The sequence below is a fragment of the Oikopleura dioica genome, chromosome PAR (genome assembly GCF_907165135.1).
Source record: "Oikopleura dioica chromosome PAR, OKI2018_I68_1.0, whole genome shotgun sequence".
NCBI classification, from domain to species: Eukaryota; Metazoa; Chordata; class Appendicularia; order Copelata; family Oikopleuridae; genus Oikopleura; species Oikopleura dioica.
Genome location: NC_137293.1, coordinates 9,109,764 through 9,131,077, shown reverse-complemented (window position 1 = coordinate 9,131,077; position 21,314 = coordinate 9,109,764). Strand labels below are relative to the sequence as shown.

Below are 21,314 nucleotides of genomic sequence, written 5' to 3'. Positions count from 1 at the left end.
ATCGTTCAGATTAGACGGGTCTCTGAAAAATATATAACGACGGGGCGCTAAACGGGCAGCCGATCTTATATTTTACGCTTAAGATGGAGAAAACAATTTTTCAATTAACTAGTTTTCCATTTTTCTAACATAGATATTGCGCTCATTTTTCTGACCTGTGTCGAGGCATCACCCATGTTCCGTTATGAGAACATACAGACAGTTTGAATCGATGATAAATATTAAATATCTTCTGTGTTTCAGGATTTGATTGAAGAATGGCTGTTTTATTTTATAGTCACACGGGCAATAAAAAAAAAATTATAAGCATTCTGAATTCAATGATTTGATTTCTTCTTTCTTTTGCCTTTCTTTTACTCACAGAAAAGAGAATTTCAAAAACAAGAATTAACAATTAGGAATATTTGTATTTAACAACGAGGAAAAAAAATGTAATCGTGATATTTCCAGATCAGGAAAAACGGACTCTTTTCGATTCAGCATTGACTTCACTTGAATGCTGTGCGACTCTTTTTGATGGAGTTGTTTTATTGCACACCCAATGACTTAAATTTATGAACTGTATTTATTAATATTGCCATACTTAATTTTTTTGAGTTGATTTTCCTTGATCTCAAGAATATTCGACGATGTTATTTCTGGTGTTCCAGCTTTGAATTCTTGCTCAATTCTTTAATAATTTTTATAAATAATTTTAAGCAACAAATAATTTTAAAGATTTTTTTTAACCTGTTGAGCACATAGACCGCGCAATCACGATTCGTTTGCGGAACATTTTCGCGTTTTTTCTTCCAAGGGCCCTGATCATTCAGAATTTTTCCAATAGTATCAAGAAGTTTTTTTTTCGAACTATCAATGGCGTTTTGATAATTTCCAATAGCCCCATTTGTATCATAGACAGTAACTGAGCGAGATTTGACATTAACGATCAAGAGTGCCGCGTGGTTTTCATCTTTTGATGACAGCAATAATGGTGCACAAATTTTTTTTCGTTTCTTAAGGCTTGGGTCATTATAAGTGCCTTGAGTCATGTTTCCGACGGAAGATGTAGGATATGAGCAAAAATCTGTTTCTCGAATTTTAAATTCGGACAAGATAACGATTTTGACCCCGGACTTTGGAAATTTCCGCTTTCAGAGAAGATTTTGATATTTCGCTTAAGAAAAACAGAAAATTAGGTTTTAAAGCTCTAGAGTCACACCTTTGGCGGGCCACAGGGTAGAGGATACTGACTGTTTTATTTGTATTTTCTAATCTTAAGAGCGCAATCTTAATCAGGGTTCTCTAGAGCATATAGCCCTGTTTTAGTTAATGACGTTCGGTCGTTAAAACCCTTAACTGAGCTTGAATATCTGTTGCAGAGTAGACGTAATCGCTGATTGTTTGTTTGTTTGATAATTCTCGAAGATTGACGGGTCTTCTTTGAGGCTGATTTTTATTATCAATAATTATTGTTCCGTCTTTCTGTCCGATTTTTCTGGAAAATGTGTTTCCAGAATTTCGAACACAGAGACTAATTTTTCCACTGGAACAGAGATCGCAGCTGCAGACTATGTCTTTTGCATAAAGAGCTCCTCTTGCTGCGTCGAAGTTTATCATACGAATCGATTTAATTGACGGTATGTTGAGATTTACGGAAGATTTCGTGGTCTCTTCATTTTTATTCTTGAGAATGGCATATTCTCGCCCAGCAAAATTTTGTTTTGCGCGTTTTTCTTTTTCTTCTGTCCGCAGCTTCTGCTCATTTTCCTTCAAGAATCCGAGGCATTCATCAAGAGTACCACAGCGATTTACAAGTTTCGCATTTTTTATCGTGGTAGCGCAGTGACTATGGGCGCCATCGACGAGGCCTCAGAATTCTAGAATTAGTTTCGCGGAAAAAATACCTTTTCCATGGCGGCTGGTTTTGAAAATATAAGTTCTCCGCAGGCCATCGTTATTTGAAATGGCATGGTGAAAATGTTCCCTCGATTTGAATTCAGAGCTCGCATTATGTAAAACAGGGTTCGGGAAATTCAAAGATCTTATAAATCCGCAAGATCGAAATAGACCATTACCTACCGACGAGCCATAATGGAATTATCGTCAACATTAAAATGCAAATTTTAACCCTTTCGAACCCTTTCAGAAATCCTGTTAATGACTGTGAAATTTATGTTTCGATTTTTAAAATTTTCAACAATCATTTTTTCCGCCTCAATCGGCGCTCCGGCAAATTTCTTCTCCATAAGAAAATGAAAGTATTGCATTTTTTGTATTTCGTTTTCATTCCATCGAGCGACCGCCGTTAAAACGTTACAATTCAATCCAAGGCGCCCGGCTTGAAGATATTCATGCTATTTTTAGGGTTCATGTAAACAAGCCAAGCGAAATTAATGAATTTTCTGATCCCGAACTGTGACGCAGTATTATTTTGAAGAACAAACGTCGAGGCGTAGTCAAGCTTTCCACGGGTCTCAGAAAGTTCTTGCTTATAGACACACTTGACGTATTCATTCGATACAATTTAAGACCCTCGGCTCAAGATGAAGACTCCCTGGCTTAACATCTCCATGTTCATATACTTTAAGATCTTCTTTATTTCTGCTCTTGTCGATGCTATGGGCAAGTGTTTCTCTCGTCATACTTTTAAGCTGATCGAAGAATTGCCGTATTGGCATTTTACCGCGAGTTTCGCTACCAGAAACAAAAGCTGTCTCAGCTTTAACTCCAGCTTTGAGGAGTTCGAATCTGTCAAAGGCAACGGTCTCGTCAGGATGCATTTGTACGACTTTTTCGAATATTTCTCGATCAAAGTCTTCCATAAATTCATCCGGACCAACGCAACTCTTGTGAGTGCAGTCGCTGCAGGATGTTGAATTTTTTTGGGTGAACAAAGCAACTTGTCTTCTTTTTACGATCAGTGACACAATATTGTTTGTCCGTTGTTGCACAGGTGCTCCTTTCCAAGATTTCTTTGAAATTGAAGCCTGCCAATGCGGGAACGTCTTATGGAGGGGGGCTTTTTTATCCTCAAGATCTTGTTAGGACCTGTTAACGGATTCTGCGATGAACTGTGATATCTAAGAAAAGAGTCTCCTGTCCTAATTTCTTTCCAAGGCTCTGCGCAGCCTTCTCATAAGTTCCCTTGTTAAGGCAGGACTAATAAATGGTCTTAATCATATCATGGTGTGATTTCCATTACAGTGACAATAAATTTATAATAATTCACGATTTAAGACCCTATCTCGCAGGCGCATACAACTTGCGTTGTACGTGAGGGCGGAATGTAGTAAAATGGAGTCATACTTTTGAACTCCTTCAAAGTTAGGTGTGTAAGCTGTGGATATTCACTAATAAATTCAGCGTGAAGTTCTTCAAGAGTTTTTTTCAGTATTCTTCTCGAAGTGGTCAGAGACTGAGTCGTTGGTCGTAGCAAGTCAATTTTATGGGTTCGCGTATCACATTTTTCACGAAGATATTTCAAGACAGTGCGGTCAAGAATTAAGGATTCCCTTAGAGTTGCTTTCTTTTGACTCGGATCAATGAAAGCTCTCTCGTCAAGAAATGCGTCTATTGCCGAAACAAATATAGGATTATAGACATGATGGAGATCGTAAAATTCATTAATTTTATAATCCAATCTAATGAAATATTCGCGGCTTTGATCTGATTGAAATTGGCATAATTTTCCCCAGATTCTTTTTCATCTGCAAGCTTCTTCAGTTTCTTTTTCTAAAGCGAGGTCGCTCAACTTTCCGATATTTATAATAGGGTGTTTTTCCATTTACTCTATCAATATTGTTTTGGACTTTTTGACCGGTCCTTAATTCCAAATGTCGAGGAAAGAACATGAATTCTTTCTTGCGAATTATTTTCTTTTAATACCGCTTTTAAAATCACGTTCTCATTTTTCCAAGTTGATTTGTCAAGCATATTTTTCATTATTTCACTAGAATTATAATCTTTTATAAATTGTTCTATTCTTTTATAAAATTTTCTCTTCACAAACCTTGGTAAAAGCTGCATTTTGATGAGAGTATTTTGATTCTGCTCACTCAGGTTTTGCATTTCACTTTTAATTTCCTCGGTTGTTTTCAAAGTTGACAGAGCTTCCAAAATACTTGGAACGGAAGATGTACTGGCAATTTCTTCAAGTGCACCTATCAAGTTTTCTTTTTCAAGTTCAAGCCGCTCAGCGGGATTTTCATCTATCCAATCAGGATCAGAGTCATCTTCCTCAGAATTCGTCGTTTTATTCTTTTTAAGAATAGAGCGAGGCTGAATGTTTAGTTCCTGCTCTTGGTTCTGTTCAACACTTCCTTCCTCTTCTCTAGAGGCGCGTGATATTTTTTCGAGACGAACGTCAGCATCCAAATGCTCTATCGTTGATTTTGATAGAATCCCGACTTCTTGAGGCATAAAAAGCATCTGCTCACTTGCCTCGACATTTTTCGTTAACACTGTAGGCAAATTTTTTGATGAATGCGGTGCCTCTTGATTTTCAAGAAGATAAGGCTCTTCAGATGATTTTTGCACCCTGACAGGTTCTTCTCTAACAGCTTGAACTAGACCGGAGCCGAAGTCATCTTTGTGATTACTCACGTGGTCTTCAATATGCTCTAATGGGATCCTCTGGCAGCATATAAAGCAGGTTGGCAAAACGCATTGTCTGATCTCATGCTGTCGTTTTACCCGGCCATTCTGTTTTGTTGGACGACTTCCACAGCATTTGTAGGCATCTTTTCTCTTCAATAGCTTCACATCATAGTCTTTGCTTGTGACGGAAGCCGTACAGTTACCAAGGTGATTATTGTATAAATCCAAAGAAGAAAAGTGCTTTTTGCAATCTTATTTTTGATAAGAACACAGCATACTTAGACAATCCTGATAATTATTATCTTTCCTGTGCAGACTCGACCAGAGCATATTTTAACATGATCATGAAATGCTGAGGCAGTAGAAGATGTTGGAAAATTATTTCCACATTTACGACAACAAGAGTATCCTTTGATGGATTTTAACAGCGCTCAAGCTAAAAAGCTAGACAAGTCCTGGGATTGAACAACGGTTTCCCGCGTCCGGCCGGGGTGTGCTACCACTGGATCAACTCGCCGAGATCTCTATCGAGATTTTGAAATGATACTCTGAACGGTCGGGCCTGAGCGCTGCTAGGACCCATCACCTTTATAATTGGACAATTTAATCGATGGACGAGACGTCGGTCCATTGTATCTATTGGGTTGTAAGCGGTCGTTTGGGCAGACAAGTAAAGATAGAAAAATTTTTAGGTAAAATATTTTTCATTCTTTGAAGGTCTGTTCAAAAGGCCGCCTACCACCCTTTTTGTATTAAGCTCTTTAACTAAAAACTTTGCAAAAAGTTTTTCTGCTTCTTTCGCCGTAAAAGCGGGAGAAGATTTCAGCTTAAGAATGTTAGAAAATTCTTAAAAAAAAACGATTATACCTTTGAGAGAATATCACCTAATTTTGACTTTTTCTTTGACGATATTATCTTTGTCACATCATTGATTATTTTCGTGGCAAGTTTATCAGTCATTGATAGAAAACTAAGCTCTCTTAGAGAGTCTGCAGACCGTTGATCGGTGATTTCGACCGATGCGGCGATCTCGCGGAGCCTACTTCTTGCCAGAGCTTGCCTTAAGCCTGTTGTTTTTGCTTTTGATTCTTTCTTGAACGCGTTTCTTAGGGAACGAGTTGAAGAATTTGTTCTGGTTAATGGAAAATTCTTCGTCCGACTGCACTCAAGAAGACTTGGTCTATGAGTGCTTGGTTTGCGTGCGATTTTTTGGAAGCGTGATCGTGTGACATTTTCAGTTTTCGTAAGCGCCTCAAGGTGACCATTTTGCGATTGTTTTATCATTTCCATCGTTTCTTCGTGATCTTGCAGATATTGATTCTCCGGTGTGTCCATCGAATTTTGAATTTCTGTCCCGTTGACATGATTGTAAGTGTAGTCGGAATCTTGTATATCCTCACTCACATTTTCATGACCATAACTTTGCAGGTGCGAAGAGCAATCTGCTTCCGCTCCTAATTCATTCACTGAAGACGTCGATAATTGAATTTCTGAATCCTCATCAATCGTAAGAGAACTTATATCTGGCACAGAAGGCGCTCGTTCGTTCATTATGTCGAAATCTGATGAAGATGGTACACTTGGAACGCATCCGTTCATTATGTCGAAATCTGATGAAGACGGTACACTTGGAACGCATTCGTTCATTGTGTTTATATGGTCAAGATCAGGGTCTCGAAAAATACGAGGCCAGGCGGCAGCCACAACCCACTCATACTCTTTTGGTTTCCACCTCTTAGAGACCCACCTCCGCTGGCCGCCAGGGTTCAGCGGCCACTTGGTGATTCATCTTGCGTTAACGCGACCCAGTCCGAATTTTACATTATCCGAGGCTGAAATTCGGTCTCCAGTGGAATCCAGCGGCCAGCGGCTGGCTTTGCCGCCAGAGCGTGGATTCGAAAAATGAATGGAGGCCGTAAGCGAAGGGCGCGCGGAGTATGAATAAATCCTCGCCGCCGCATGGCTGCCAATTTTTCGAAACCCTGGTCAAGATTCATCACACTTGGAACTCGACCATAAAAAACCTCCGTTAAATCAGTCAGTTCAGAGTTATTCGCCTGAACCTCATCGTGGGAATAAACAGAAATGGTGTCAATATTAAGAATTGACGGAGCTGTGCCAAGCGGTTCATTTAGATTATCAAGTCTCTCGAGATCAAGAACACTGAAATGCAAAATTAACTTTAATTCAATCAATCTTGAACGAATAAAAACCTTGGTACTTGAAGAAGATTAACAGGAGCTTCATTGGGGTCAAAGTCATAGTTAGACACAGCATCAATAGAATCGATATTCATGACGCTTGGCGCTGGACCAAGTGCGCATAAATCATCTGGTGGTGGTTCAACAGGCATCATAGAGACGCCAAACTCGGACATCGTCTAAATACTTTAACAATTAATCCTTATCCAAGATTTTATCGAACAAATTGCTTAAGGGTAACAATCACGTAAAAAATAAGGAAAGAGTGAAAGAAAAGGATAAACATCGTAGAACATTGACATCATAACAGAACTTCTCATCCACGACGACGACTTAAAAAAGAAAAATGAACTCCACATCATATAATTCGATTTTACCACAAGTTTTTTGGAAACAACGATGTGAGAGAGACAAATTTTCCACACAGTAATTCGTAATAACCCTGATGTCGTCCACCTTGATTGTAAGATCGTCTTATTCTTTGTTGGAGACGTAGCTCATCATATGCACGATGAAGTTGATATATTCTGTAGTCTAAACACCTCGTCATTTCCAAAACATCTATTGTTTCTTTAGATATTTGATTCCAATTTGAAGGCTTGTCAAGTTTTTGGAAGAAAAAACTTTTAACCAATCGTTCAGCTTTTAATCTGAGCCATTCTTTCGAAGAGATCGTCTTAAATATAACAGCAAGCTCAAGAGGCCTCTTAACCATAAATTTTGCAATTTCTCGATCGTCTAGATCAGAGCTGGTTATTTGATAACTGTCGTCACTCGAAAAGAAAAAGAATTAATTTTTAGAGAAATTTTGGAGACTTTTAAAGCGCTTACTTCTATTATCTTTTTTCTAAAGCTTTCTGAAGATGATTGAACGAGACGAACGCGAAAGATAGAAAAACGACGCGTAAATATTAATTCGCACACTAAAATTTTTTTGACAGATCATAGGACGCGAATTCGACAGCCATGATCCCGATTATAATCGAAAATTCATATGATAAGCGGTACCGCACATTCAAAAGAGCAATTTATGACAGGCCCGCCCTGAAAATGGAAAACGAAAAACGACTCGACAGTCATAGTGGCTTCGGTTCTTTCCAATATATCTTCTAATGCCCTGTACATTTGCTTTGGAGCAAACTCAGGGAGTTGGCTTTGCACGACACGAGACATCATAAAGGTAAGATTCGCCATGGTCCCCGAGCCATCATTTGACACTTCGAAGGAATTAAGGAATCGTGGGATTTTTCCAAGGTATTGTTTTCGAGCATCCATGGTTTTAACTAAGCAGATCAATTTTTATACTTTTGAAGCAATAATCAACGATCAGAAAGCAGAAAAAGCGGGTGTGCGCTCCGCGCCTGTCTTAAAGGAAACCCGCAACTTTCTAGAATTGATGGCCTTGAGGGCGTTGTTGAATTCAGGTTATAGGGACTTTTGCTGATTTCTAAAATGGTCTTTATAGCCTCGATGGCCATGATGTCCTTGATGGCCTTGTCGACAATCTCTTTTTCTTTTATCGCCAGAGAGAAATGAAAAAAATCGGTCAAAACGAAAAACACAAAGAAACCGACTTAAGCCGACCACCCACCGACCAAACCCCACCACCGATCAAATCAAAAAAATCCATGGTAGGATCGTTCGGTGCCAATATAAACCCCACCATTTCCGACTAGGTCGAGTTTTTGGTCGGGTCGATGGCCTTGATGGCCATGCTGGCCGTGATGGCCTTGATTGCCTTGTTGACAATTTCAGGTTCATCCCTATTAAAGGTGTAACGAACGTAAGTGATCTTAATTCTCGGTCCGAGCCAGAGTTGCAGATTTTTGAAAATTTTTTGTGAGCTGAGCTAGCTGAGCTGTGGTCGAAATTGAGCTGAGCTGGCCCCTTGAAAAGCAACTGAGCTGAGCTGGATTTTTCGAAAAAATGAACTGAGCTGAGCTGAGCTTGGGCTAATTTGAAAATTTTTGAGCTAAGCTGAGCTGACAATTTTTAAGCTGAACTGAGCTGAGCTGGCCCCTTGAAAAGCAACTGAGCTGAGCTGAATTTTTCGAAAAAATGAGCTGAGCTGAGCTGAGCTTGGGCTAATTTGAAAATTTTTGAGCTGAGCTGAGCTGACAATTTTTAAGCTGAGCTGAGCTGAGCTGGCCCCTTGAAAAGCAACTGAGCTGAGCTGGATTTTTCGAAAAAATGAGCTGAGCTGAGCTGAGCTTGGGCTAATTTGAAAATTTTTGAGCTGAGCTGAGCTGACAATTTTTTTAAGCTGAACTGAGCTGAGCTGACCCCTTTGAAAACAACTGAGCTGAGCTGAGCTGAGCTGGATTATTTCGAAAAATTTGAGCTGAGCTGAGCTGAGGTTTATCTGTTAGTTTTTGAGCTGAGCTGATGATTTTTCAAACTGAGCTAGCTGAGCTGAGCTTACAATTTTTTCAAGCTGAGCTGAGCTGAGCTAGCTGAGTTGAGGTTAAAATTGAGCTAGCTGAGCTGATCTGACTTTTCTCGAAGAACCATTGAGCTGAGCTGAGCTGAGCTGGCCCCCTTGTAAAGCATCTGAGCTGAGCTGAGCTTGGGCTTATCTGAAAATTTTTGAGCTAAGCTGAGCTGACAATTTTTTTAAGCTGAACTGAGCTGAGCTGACCCCTTTGAAAACAACTGAGCTGAGCTGAGCTGAGCTGGATTTTGTCGAAAAATTGAGCTGAGCTAAGCTGGGGTTTATCTGTTAGTTCTTGAGCTGAGCTGAGCTGATGATTTTTCAATCTGAGCTTGCTGAGCTGAGCTGACAATTTTTCAAGCTGAGCTGAGCTGGGCTAGCTAAGTCGAGGTTAAAATTGAGCTAGCTGAGCTGAGCTGACTTTTCTCGAAGAACCATTGAGCTGAGTTGAGCTTGCTTTCTTCAGAAAAATTAAGCTGAGCTGAGCTGAGCTGACCCTCACCTCGAAATCGCTGAGCTGAGCTGAGCTGAGCTGTAGCTCATCTAGCTCATATAGCTCACCTCAGCTAGCTCACAAAATTTGTAACTCTGGTCCGCGCTATTCCGATTTACGGAAAAATGTAAAATGAGGGAATTATAATGGCCTAAATTCCCTTTTATAATTTTAGACTTGTAATAGATATATCTGTTTAAAAAATAAGTCAAACGATAATTATAATAAATAAGTATAAGAAGGACCACCGAACATACTGTTTTTTCAGAATTTTTCTGCGCGAGGCCCATCTAGGCCAAAACCGTGGGGAAGTCTTTAAAGCATACCTTCTGTCTTCGTTTGAATTCTACTTTCTTTGGAGTCAGTCGTTGGCAGGATTTCTTCTGTTTTTGATTTTTCTGCAATTAACAAGCGTCTTATATAATTTTAAGAATAAATATATATATTTAGTATACCTGTCACTGGTATCGAAAATTATTAACAATCTTTCTCTTAGCTTTCTCTTCTTCTCTTTCAATTTTGTGTGTTTCACAGAATTAACTTTCTCGAAGTGAACTGCCAGCCAGAAATTAGTTTGGAAATTTTTTCATACTGTGATTTTGATTGATGCATCCATTAAATAATCATTAATGAGCGAGGTAGTTCCGGAATCGCGAGCGCATGTGTACACTTCACCGTCGATCGATATTGAAACAAAAAATTTTCAAAATCAAATGAGCAATATTTTTGCTCAAAATTATTATTTTCAAAATTAAAAAAATAAAAAATGTAATTTAACGGCAAAAAAATTGTTCTCAAATGACCTCAGATGACCTCAGATGACCTCAAATGACCTCAAGTGACCTCAGAGCACTATTTGATTACTTTTTGTAGTTTGTAATTTAATAAAAGTATATGCTTTGTATTTGCGAAATTAGTGCAAAACTAATCCTCAAAAAATTTTTACAGCCCAAATGTTGCCCGATTTGCTTCAATTTTCGCAAGCACATAGATTCGACTATAGAGATTCCAAAAAAAAATAAAAAAAAAATTTTGTTATGGAAAAATTTTGCTCTATGAGCAGTTAAAATTTCGGAATTTCAACCTTTATCAAGTCCAAATGTCGAAAATTTCGAAGATTTGAGCAGACTCTAAAAACGTTTTTTATACAGTTTGAGAAGCTCTTTCAGATGAGCCAATCAGAAAAAAAAAAATTTTTTTCGACCTGCCACAATTGGAGACTTCTACCTCTGCTCTTTTTCGCCTTTCCGTCGATTCCACTTGAAAGGTCTCGCGACCACAAAAATCAAAGATGTGTATTTATTTGTTGTATATTGCCACGCAGAAAAGGGGGATAACACTTTTATAAATAAGGATTAGACTTCGAAAATTCTCACCTTTGCTTTGCCGGAAGTGGGGAGGACTTTCAAGTGGACTTATCCGCCTGTCGTTATTTCCAAGTAAGATTCATTTTTTTAAATTCTACTACCCTAGTAGGTAGTGGCTGTCTCGAATAAAGTATGTATTAGTTACTTATATAATGTGAGTATTTAGATAGATAACCATAAGCTGGTAATTTTTCAGGACTTTTTATATTAAACATAAGATTCCCGGATGATAACTCTCGATTATTTCATCCATTTTTTGATTCCAAAACGTTTACACCCTTAGATAAAAATGATTTTCAAAAACCATGGCAGGATGTTTATTTCCTTGTTCCTGACCTGAGAAAGAAGGGCAGGCCCGATGCTCCTTCACCCAATAATTTGTTGATTGTGCTCTGATCTCCTTTGATGTACCGCTCGAGCGAGCTTGGCCGACCTCGGCCAGCTGGGGCGCTTGCTATTTTCCGCCCTCGCGCGCCATTTCCCGGCGCTGTTTTCTCGGATTATAAAACTTTTGCTTCGTCCGCTTCGGAAGCATACAAACTCAACAAACAATTATTCTAATTTCAAACAACCTTTCAACAAGAAAAATGACTACCGAGAGATTCGACTACAACACTTTCTGCGAAGAACTTTTCAACCTTCCAATGAAGAACTCGTCCATGCTCGACGATGATCGCTGGGCGGACATGTCTACCCTCCGCTGCCGAGAACTTGTCATGCAGCCGGCGAAAAAGAATCTGAAGAACCAAAGAAAGAGAACCAGAAGAAGCCGTCAAAGAATTTCATCACGAAATTAATGAAGCTCTTCGCCTGCGGAGTTGAAAAACCAGAAGTTGTTGCTCCTCCACCAGAGTTGAAGAAAACCCCAATGACAACCAAACAATCCGACCCCTGCTTTCGCCTTGTCGAGCTCAGCTACCAAGCAGAAATGGTAAAACTTCAGGAAGAAATCGAAAACCTCAAGGAACAGAAACGCACTCTCGTCATCAAGAACCGACAAAAACGACTCAGCCGAAAGATCAGAAAGGCGAACATCGAGAAAGAAGCAAATTCTTCATCTGGTGTTTCTTCAATGGACTCTTCAAGCGACCTTGATGTTCTTTTTATTTGCTGATTTGAATTTTCACTCTTTTCTGCCTGTAAATTATTTATTGCAAATATCTCCAACATAATATATTTCGAAAAACAAAACCTTGTTCCATTTTCATGTTTGAGCGAGACTTGTATTCTAGCAACGGTATCAGGGCATTTATACGGATTAAGAACCATCTTTGATGCTAAATCCTTTGAGTACGATCAGAAGACCGTCCCGATTGAAGTGGTCTGCCTCTTTCATGATTCCGAGTTCGAATCAATCACCCTCAGCGTCCTTTTGAGTACTCTTGAGGCTTCATCCCTCAATCCTTGAATAGTGTGCCAATGATTGATAATGAGCCAGCGACCGTGACTACTCAGACTTTTATTTTGCCCAGACTCATAATAGGTTTTCTGATGGTTTGTTTACTCGTTGATTCTACGCCTTCGAAATCAATTCGTAGAGTACATATACTCGTCAATTCTACTTCTTCCATTGTTGAACTTTTCTAATTTATCACCTGAAAGAGCTTGTGATGAAGATAACAACGAAGACGTCAAGGTTCAAGAATTTCTAAATGCGAGAATAACCGATTTAAGCTATTTTATCACGGGTTTCAATTTACTTGCATCAGGTGCTGGCCTTGCTTGCTGTCTCCTCGAAAATTTTGGTAATAACGATTACAGAGGAAACCTTTGAAAATGTTTTTAGTTCTCGAACACGAGCCACCATTTTCGTTGAGTGAATTTCGAAAACGTAAGAAAACACCAATTCAAGCTGCAAATTAGCTATATTTTTAGCCAAAATACTCGAAATCGCAGCACAATCGGCGTCCCTTTTCGTTACTTTCCTCGTTATCCTCTCCTTGATCATTAGGAAGAATGGTGAGATTTTCTTGTGAGACGAGTTGAGACATATCTTTTGAAGGGTTTTCTAAAGTCGTGTCCGCGATTTCGATATTGGATTGCCTTCTCTCTGGTGGAATTTTCATCTTCTTTATGATCATGTTTCAACATGTTTAGGGTTCAAAATGCACTTGCAAAAATACATAATAAGTCATCCGCGAACCCTCTGAAAGATCTGATGTCTGAAGGAGAGGATTCGATCTGGCACTGGTCCGTCACAATCTCTTTCGCAATGCTCATCCTCAATGCCGCTCTGAAAGCTGCTTCTGCCGGATTGATTCTTGCTCTGCTACGGCTTTTGAAATGAAAGACGACCAGCAAGATTTTCCAAAACGATTCAAAAGCCGTCCAAAAGGTCAGCAGAAGTGGCACCTATCGAGCTGGTACAACAGCAACAACTACAGGTTCAAAAGATTGAGCCAGACAACACTTCGAACCGCTGATTCCGGGTTCTCACTTTTCAATAAACACTCTTGCTTCAGATTTGGGAACCTTTTATTAGTCAGATATCCAAAGAATAAAAAACTTGCCCTGTAAAAACTCACCTGCAAAATAAAAAACACAAACGATTGAAGAACATTTTTAATATTTATTGTTGCGATAAAAAGAATGATCAAACACCACCTTGTGGCCGGTATTTTTGAAGGAAAGAGTAATTAGGAATGGTAAACAAAATTAGGTCACGAGAGGCCAAAAATTATTTCTATCTGAGGTCAGAATATTTTTTAAAAAGAAGAAATCGTACGATAAGGCGGTTCCAGGCTGAGTACGGCGAATCCAACATTAGTTTAGCAAGTTTAAATTAAATAATAATAAAGCAACGATCAATTCTGTAGTTAAAGGTTTTAAGGTAAAAGCGGAGAGGGGAGGAGCAACAATTGTCTAACAATTGTAAGACATGAGGATTGGATTGAATTTGTCTTGAAGCAACATTTCGGCGGCACGCTGACGCTGAGGTGTACCTTAAAATTCGTTGTCTTCCTTGCTTTCAGAAATATTTGAATTACCTTGAGTTGACATAGGAATTGAACTTGGACGGAGCAGGACAACGACAGAAATAATCACGTGGTGAACGTCGGAGAGCGTCGCCGTGATCTTCGACGCTAGAATCGGGCAATGAGGCACTTCCTTCGTCGTTTCAACGAGGCAAATCATATGCCCGTCGACTTGACAGACGCAGCAGTTAATTATTGAACTAGAAACAAAAATAGAAAGTTTCTCCTTCCTCAAATAAATCGTACCTATTACAACGACGCAGGGAGGCTTCGAGATCAGTCGGGTGAAACTGGAAACCTCTGTGCTGAATGTGTTCATTCATGTTGCCAATAAAATAAAGCGACAGCTCTTTTGAATCTTCACAGCGCTCGAGGAATCCCAACATTCCTAAAATTAATAATAGATTTTCTTATATCAGCATCAGAGGATCGATTATTGATGAATTTTCAGCCGATTTTTCAAATAGCAAACCTGTTCGCGCCCAGGTCCCTTTTGCCGTCCCCACTTCAAGTTTTTTGCAAAGCATGCTTTGAAGTGTCTCAACAGGAACGTATGGATCGCCTCCAAAAGAAGAGACGAAGGTATTGCAGATGTAGTCAGATCTGATCCATATCTAGGCAATCATTTACGACCAAAAGAGACTCCTGTTCTTACCTCTCCCAGTCTGCCAACTCCGCACTGTCCCTGGTTCATCACATCAGCAATGACGATCTCCATTCCAGGAAGAATACACCCTGCTTCTTGAAGTGTTGCGCAGTATTTCGAACCTCTAGCTGAAGATTTGATCCTGCCATTCTTGAGTCCAGTCAAATCGACGCAGGAAGTCCTCAAGGGCCTGGCAATACCACTTCTCAGTGAAATCAGAGGAGAGGGTAATAAAGAAGTGGAACAAGAAACGGCCCGAGGACTGAGTCCAACTGTCTCGAGGAGCTTGGAAACGCGCGAGAGAACATCGGCGTCTGGACGAACATTTTGGAAAACAACTAAAAGATGAATAATGAACGAATGAGAACCGTCAATTACCGTTGAAGCTTCTGACATTCGTCAGTTTTGCGGTGGCGATGCTCTTCTGCTGAACCCACTGAATCTTCTTAGCAAAAGCGGCGCCAATGAAAACATCTCTTGCATGAGGAATGGTATTTTTGATCCATTCGGGGAGATTCTTCTCTATTTCCGCAACCTTGTGCCAGACCAGACTGCACCCGGAATGAACTGGAAGAGAGATGAGAGTGAACAAACCGAATCCTTGCATAGGATCTACGGCTAAATCCAACTCGCGGCCTGGGTACACTTCTGTCTGATCTTTCAAACTTTGCGATAATCTAAGCAAATTCTTCCAAGTGAACTGCCGCCCGACAAGAGAGCCAACTGGAGTCACTGTAAAGTCAAGCAAGCACTGAAGCTCCAGTGTTGGTGGACAGTACGGTATTCTCGCCAGAGATGTATTCGTCATGGAGTCCATTTTACTTGGATTTTCGATTTCAACAACATGAAGATGCGGAATGGCTTCAGTTACTTGTGCGTAGAGCTTCTTAGAAGCAACCATAGCAAAGCTTGCTTTGGATTCTTCGGCAATAACTTTGAAAGTTCCCAAATGATCAGAACCTGCGCGGACTGGAACAGGTACAGCTCCACGATACCAACAGCCGTATATCGCACAGAGAAGTCTTATCGGACAATTGTAAGCGACAAGAACCAGGTCACCATGTGCTACTTCATGCTTTCCCAAAATGATAGATATTCTTGTTGACATCTTGTGGAGTTCTGGAGCTGTCAATCGCAGTCCCTTCGGTCGTGTTCCTTTTTCAAAGGGCTTCGAGAACTCCTTCGATCCAAAAACGTCTATCAATGGATGTTCGTCAGGCATGTCGGAGTTCTGCTTCACTCTGGACGCCAATCGTTGAGCAAGTGTCTCCATCTGGCCAGTCTTTTCCTGAAGAATGCGTCCAGAAGCGTAGCTGAGTTCAGTTCCTGAAATGACCGCACCACAGACCATACCAGCAGCACCAACAACGCATCCAGGCGCGATCGAGCTTGGTAAAGATGTTTCTAGCGTTCGCCAAGGCAAAGAAAGGCAATAAATACTCTCCAAATCGCCAGATGAATATTTCGACTCAATCAACGAATAGTCAAGTGTGCCATCTGGATTTTGAGGAAGAGAGAAAGGAGCGTGAAGAGAAATGGAATAAGGACTGATACCATGTAACTGCACCAATCCATCAACAACTGAATCGACAAGACCAGAGATTTGCTCGTCGCTGAATGAGTCAGAACTCAACTCGGCGGAAACAACAAGTTTGTAAGAGCTAGCGATTCTAACCGTGTAAACGTGACAGCGCTGACGGAAGATCATGGCGCTCTTATCAGCTGTGATGATTGTAGCAAGTAGATCCCACTGAATTGGCAAAATGGAAATGTTTGAGTTTGCATCAATATCTGCTGCTGCCACCGGAAAGTGCTCTTCCGCGCTCGAAATGATGAAAACCTTGTCATCAAGTTGCGCTCCAATCAGGCCTGTATCTACCCAAGTTCCTGGCACACCAGTTATGCTCATATTGAAAACGTTATCCGACAAAGTTGGCAAGTTAGCTAAATGCTTTTCCTTCAGCGCATCTGAACGAACCCAGATTTTTCCAGTGTCTCGATCGAAGCAAGGGACGACTTTCTTTTCGTCGTCTTTTTTCTCCATCTTTGCGCAGATCAGTTGTAGCTCAGGAGAGATGTCTAAATAGCCAGGGAAGAGAATGCATTTCGGGCTCGGTTCAAGATGTAGCTCAATAAGTCCTGATTGCAGCATGAGGCGATCCACCAACAAAGCTGTTGAACTAAAGCCGCTATTGGTCGGATTAGCAGACTTAATCCTTCCTAGAAATCCAGCTGTATCGGACCAAACGATTCCAAAGAGCGCTTCCGGCTCAATCGCTATTCTGCGTCTGATTTTATAACACGCGCTGACGGCGTAATTAAGACACGTCGGGTGGCGGCCATCGATCAAATTGATAGCCTTCAAATTCGCCAGATCGCATGTGAATGCCAAGTCTGTTGCACTCGCCCAGGAGAACTCACGCGCGCGGCAGAAAATGTCACTGATGCCGTGGCGATCCGCGATGCGGCACCATACTTCTGGACTTTGCTTGGCCAGCTCGGGTGGAAGTATGAACAGTTCACTTCCAACGAACAGAGGTAGTAAAACACCGGAGATGAGGAATTGATTCGAGTGCGATTCTAGCGACAAGATACGCGAGCTAGAACTCAATCCAGTTGCTTGAGCCATAAGGCCAAGTTGAATCGATAAGGACTCTTGAGTGGTTGTAATTGTTGTTATTTGACCACCAGAACTCCGGAACATCAATAATTTGCCGCTGGAAACGCGGGAGGGCTCGACCCGCCATTTTGCTGGAGGTAGCGTTTTGGAAGGAACCGTTACTTTGATCGAATTCCAAAGACTGAAGCGTTTCCCTTCGTCTTTCTTCCCGGAATTCTTGGCAAGAAGGGGCGTGGTAAAGACACATTGAACATCGAGACTTTTAAATTGAAGCATCTCGCCTTTTGTACAGTGATCGGGCTGGGCGACACTGATTACGTTCACACCAGCCATCAGGCAACCAAAGAAAGCCGTGACAAAGTCGAGATCGACGTGAGGAAAGGAGAGTGCCACAGTTTTTCCCGCAGCAATCTGGAGCGATTCTTGGATCTGTCTCGCCACCGCCTTGATGCGATTGAAGAATTTCATTCTAGACCAGCATCGAATTTTCCCACCGGCGCGCCAAGTGGTGATCTTCCCGCCACCGATAAGGATAGACTCTATCAGTTGGCTGCTCGCTTGCGAAGATAGCGCCTCGCCGGAGAGAACGTTGTTGACCTTTGGGGCGGTAGCGGAGAGATTGGGAGCGCGGCGGGGTGAGCGGATGCATATCGTGTCGCGGTAGTGATCCGATAATTGTAATTCTAAACCAGAATCTTGAAGAAGGAGCAGAAGGATTAACCGCCCGTGAATCAGAAGTGAATAGTAGGAGTTAAATTCTATACAACGACCGCACGTGCAAGACTTAAAATAGCAGCCTGTTCAACAAGATATTTTAGTCATCAACTATTCACACTGTCCGCTAATTTTCACGCTCATTTTTGTTCTACAAACCTTTGGGCTTTCGAATCGCTTCTAGCAACGATTTGATCTTGGGCTTTACGGCCTTTTGCGGCGAAACTGAAGATGAAGAAACTGACATTGGCGCAGGCGAATTTCTAAGTGGACTGGGAGCAAGATTAGGCATCGTTTCATTTTCAGGGACGAGATCTGGCTTTGAAGATCGATCAATGCTAGAAGGAGCTTTCTTCGTCGAAGAAGTATTTGAAGAGCAGCAATCGTCGTCGTCATCGGTTTCTACATCGTCGAGAAGAACAGAGGGGAATGACTAAGAAAGATTTATTAACCGAGGACACGGAGGAGAATTGAGAGATTTGATGGTTAATTAAGATGTTCCCATTTGTTCCAAAAAGGTCAAAATCAAAAAGGTTACCCCTTCTAAATGTATTCATAGTCTGCGGTAGCTAAAAATGAGAATTAATTCTTTCCGCTTGCTTGGCAGCTGTCCAAGAAAAGACCCAGAGTGCACGAGGTGCCACCGTGGTGGGAAATGTCAGCGCAATATGCAACACCACTACTGTAGAAGCTACATTCAGCGCACTTCAGATCATTCCGGATTAAGTTGGAATTTGAGGTCACGCGCGAAAGTACTTGGGTCAGATTTTCAGGAAAAGGGATGGCAGCGAAGGGGCTTGCGTAAACACGGGCCTTGACTAAGTGGTGCTTGAAATCGTGCCAAAAAAGCTAGAATGCTTTCTAGTTGAAGTGAAAGTTAGAATTACGCGAGTTCTGTTTGGTTTACGCTCAATCTGGGTATACAACGGAACTCATGATTTCAAGAGCCATTTCTTAGAAATCGGAGAAGTCCTGTAAGAGATCGATTGAATCCAAGTACCTCTTGCATGAATTAATCCCTAAAGAATCCTCTCCCTCTTGACATTGAGCCAGAAATGCCCCCATTACGGGGGTGCTGGTTTAAAAATTAAAATTTTAATATAAAAATGCATTGAATATTCATAATCAGAAGCTCCCGCTGCCAATCCAGATATAGTTTAGCGCTTGTACGAGTTTAATTACAATATGGACAAATGCGGGCAGCGCGCCAGCGAATGGGTGATACACATGTTTTTGCTCATTACAGATAAGTAGGAGCATCAGAAGGAGATCCTGTTCTGGTTGATGGATCCTCAATGAACTGGTAAATAAAGGTCTCAATAGGGGGCTCTCGGAGTTTTCCCACCTTATTTCTGTAGCCTCTAGTACAGCGAAATGGGGACGTAAAAACATAATATCCCGAGTAAAAGTTTGTAAATGAACCCACCCTAAATTTTAACAGATCAATAACTGGGCAATTAGAGTTTTAAAAAATTTCACACCGGCGCAATAAAAAGTGCTACAAAATCAAGAAATTACCTGGTTGACGAGGTTTTCGATAAATTGCTGTGCATCGGTTGGGCTCGTTAAAATCTCCTTGGATCCTTTCTTTCTTTTTTCGCTTTTGCTCCGCGGCGGAGGCGTCGGCTCCACCAAATCCTCGGTCATTCTTCTGATTGATTTGGGGGAGGTTTCGATCTCTTTTTCTATCGTTCACATTCTATACAAAAATGATTTTGGTAACTCAAATATATTTCTAATTCAAATAAGGAATGCGCAATAAATAGCGCGTCATTAGATGATCGAGAACCCGTCAAGGTTTAAATATCGATTCAGGAAAAATAAGCTTGAGAATAAATAAACTTTCTTGGAGCAAAGAAAAAAGTTACTTTTGATAAAAAAAACTTCACGGTCGGAAAGTTTTTGAAAGAGTATTTGCCCTAAGCTGCGAAAGAATCAACAGTAAACTATCCAAACAGCCTGCCTTTCAAAAGAGCGACGTGAACTTGTCAATTCATTGGATTATGGAACGATGTGATGAAATTGTGAATTAGCGGACAAGCAAGGTCGTGTTTTTGTTTAATAAGAACGAGGGCGTTTCGTTAATAAGGGCATTTTTGACAAACAACAGACTTTTAAAGAAAATCATCAGTCTGCGCCGCCTATTTTATACGAACTATAAGGGGTTTTATATTGCAAAAGCAAGACGAAAAAAGCCTTTGATAAAACTGCGTTTGCTTTAAATTTGAGTAATATTTCATGATAAATTGTGCGACGAAATTTATCGTAAAATTTTAATTTTACCTCAGGAAATACGACGGTTTCTTAGCATAAATCATTCTTAAAAATCTTCGGGGTCTCTTTCAGAAATTCTCTCGATTACCGAAAAATGAACAATTTTGACACCAGCAGGGGTGAAAAACGCGAAAAAATGCAAAAAAGCTACGCTCAGTGTGGAACGCGCCAATTGCGCCAGCGCCGGTGGGCTCGAGGGCGCAAGTAGAAGAGAGTGAGAGTAGAGCTCTTCTCTGCTGGCTTCTTTATCTTTCCTTTTCGTTTTTCAAAACAGGGGATTAGTTGAAAAATTTATGAAATTAGATTTAGACGGGCGAGTGGGGGAAATCAGCCTTGCGGTGAAAGCGGGAGGGTGAAAAAACATCGAGAGGCAAATTAACAATTTTTATAAGCGTGGAGAAAAAGAGAGCCCGGTTCCGGTTTGTTAGGTTGATGAGTTGGGGCCAACACGGTCTAAAATAAGATAGCAGGTGTGTCTATTTCACCCGCCTGGGATCAATTATGCATCACGGTTGTTTAGAAAACCAGTCCACGGAAAGAGTCAGAAAAATCTGAGTGTAAAAATATTTTGAAAAATCCAAACTGAATATCTCTTTCTCTAAAAACCTTTCTGAGGTTGGAAGAAATAAGAGTTTATATAAATATGTTTCTCGAAGCGGGGATTATTAAGTGTCTGTAGATAACATAAGCGGCTGTAGAAATTGATTCTCTGGCAGCCTCTTAATACTGTATCATCTGTATTAGATGCTGTGAAAAGCATATTTCTAAGTCGTAGAAAAGGTAATCGAAATTTGATCTTGGCAGTCTATACATTTTTGCTCTTGGCGCGAGTTGGAGTGAGTTGTGTATCTGATAAAGTGCACTTGAAAAATCCATCTCGCGTAGTAGCAAAAAAAAGTGATGAATAATTCGACCACCCTTAGTTCCCGTCCTACCACTGTACAGCCGGTTGTTCACGAGGTAGCTAGATACCAGAATACCAAGTCGGTCCCCTGAGACCCGTCATTAATAAAAA

At 40.8% G+C, this 21,314-nt stretch overlaps 2 protein-coding genes and 1 long non-coding RNA gene across 3 annotated transcripts; 1 reads left to right on the top strand and 2 right to left on the bottom strand.

Moving 5' to 3' along the window:
- Window positions 1-352: 352 nt before the first annotated feature.
- On the bottom strand, window positions 353-3,563 carry LOC145702727 (uncharacterized). Its single transcript, XR_014134331.1, has 5 exons — window positions 1,202-3,563; window positions 1,117-1,156; window positions 730-995; window positions 584-670; window positions 353-545 (listed from the first exon to the last, which is right to left on the bottom strand). It is a non-coding gene; the product is annotated as an uncharacterized LOC145702727 (long non-coding RNA).
- Window positions 3,564-12,596: 9,033 nt separating this feature from the next.
- LOC145704415 (uncharacterized) lies at window positions 12,597-13,610 on the top strand. Its single transcript, XM_081781860.1, has 5 exons — window positions 12,597-12,706; window positions 12,745-12,815; window positions 12,857-12,901; window positions 12,946-13,029; window positions 13,073-13,610. The coding sequence occupies exons 1-5, from the start codon at window positions 12,681-12,683 to the stop codon at window positions 13,165-13,167; spliced, it is 321 nt and encodes a 106-aa protein (XP_081637986.1). The 5' UTR covers window positions 12,597-12,680; the 3' UTR covers window positions 13,168-13,610.
- A 9-nt stretch (window positions 13,611-13,619) lies between these two features.
- Window positions 13,620-20,456, bottom strand: LOC145704409 (disco-interacting protein 2 homolog B-A-like). The gene is made up of 9 exons (XM_081781854.1): window positions 20,309-20,456; window positions 19,544-19,724; window positions 18,185-18,458; window positions 15,070-17,994; window positions 14,701-15,029; window positions 14,518-14,659; window positions 14,292-14,433; window positions 14,058-14,245; window positions 13,620-14,012 (listed from the first exon to the last, which is right to left on the bottom strand). Exons 2-9 carry the CDS (start codon window positions 19,670-19,672, stop codon window positions 13,933-13,935), a joined length of 4,209 nt encoding a protein of 1,402 aa, XP_081637980.1. The 5' UTR covers window positions 19,673-19,724; window positions 20,309-20,456; the 3' UTR covers window positions 13,620-13,932.
- Window positions 20,457-21,314: the final 858 nt, after the last annotated feature.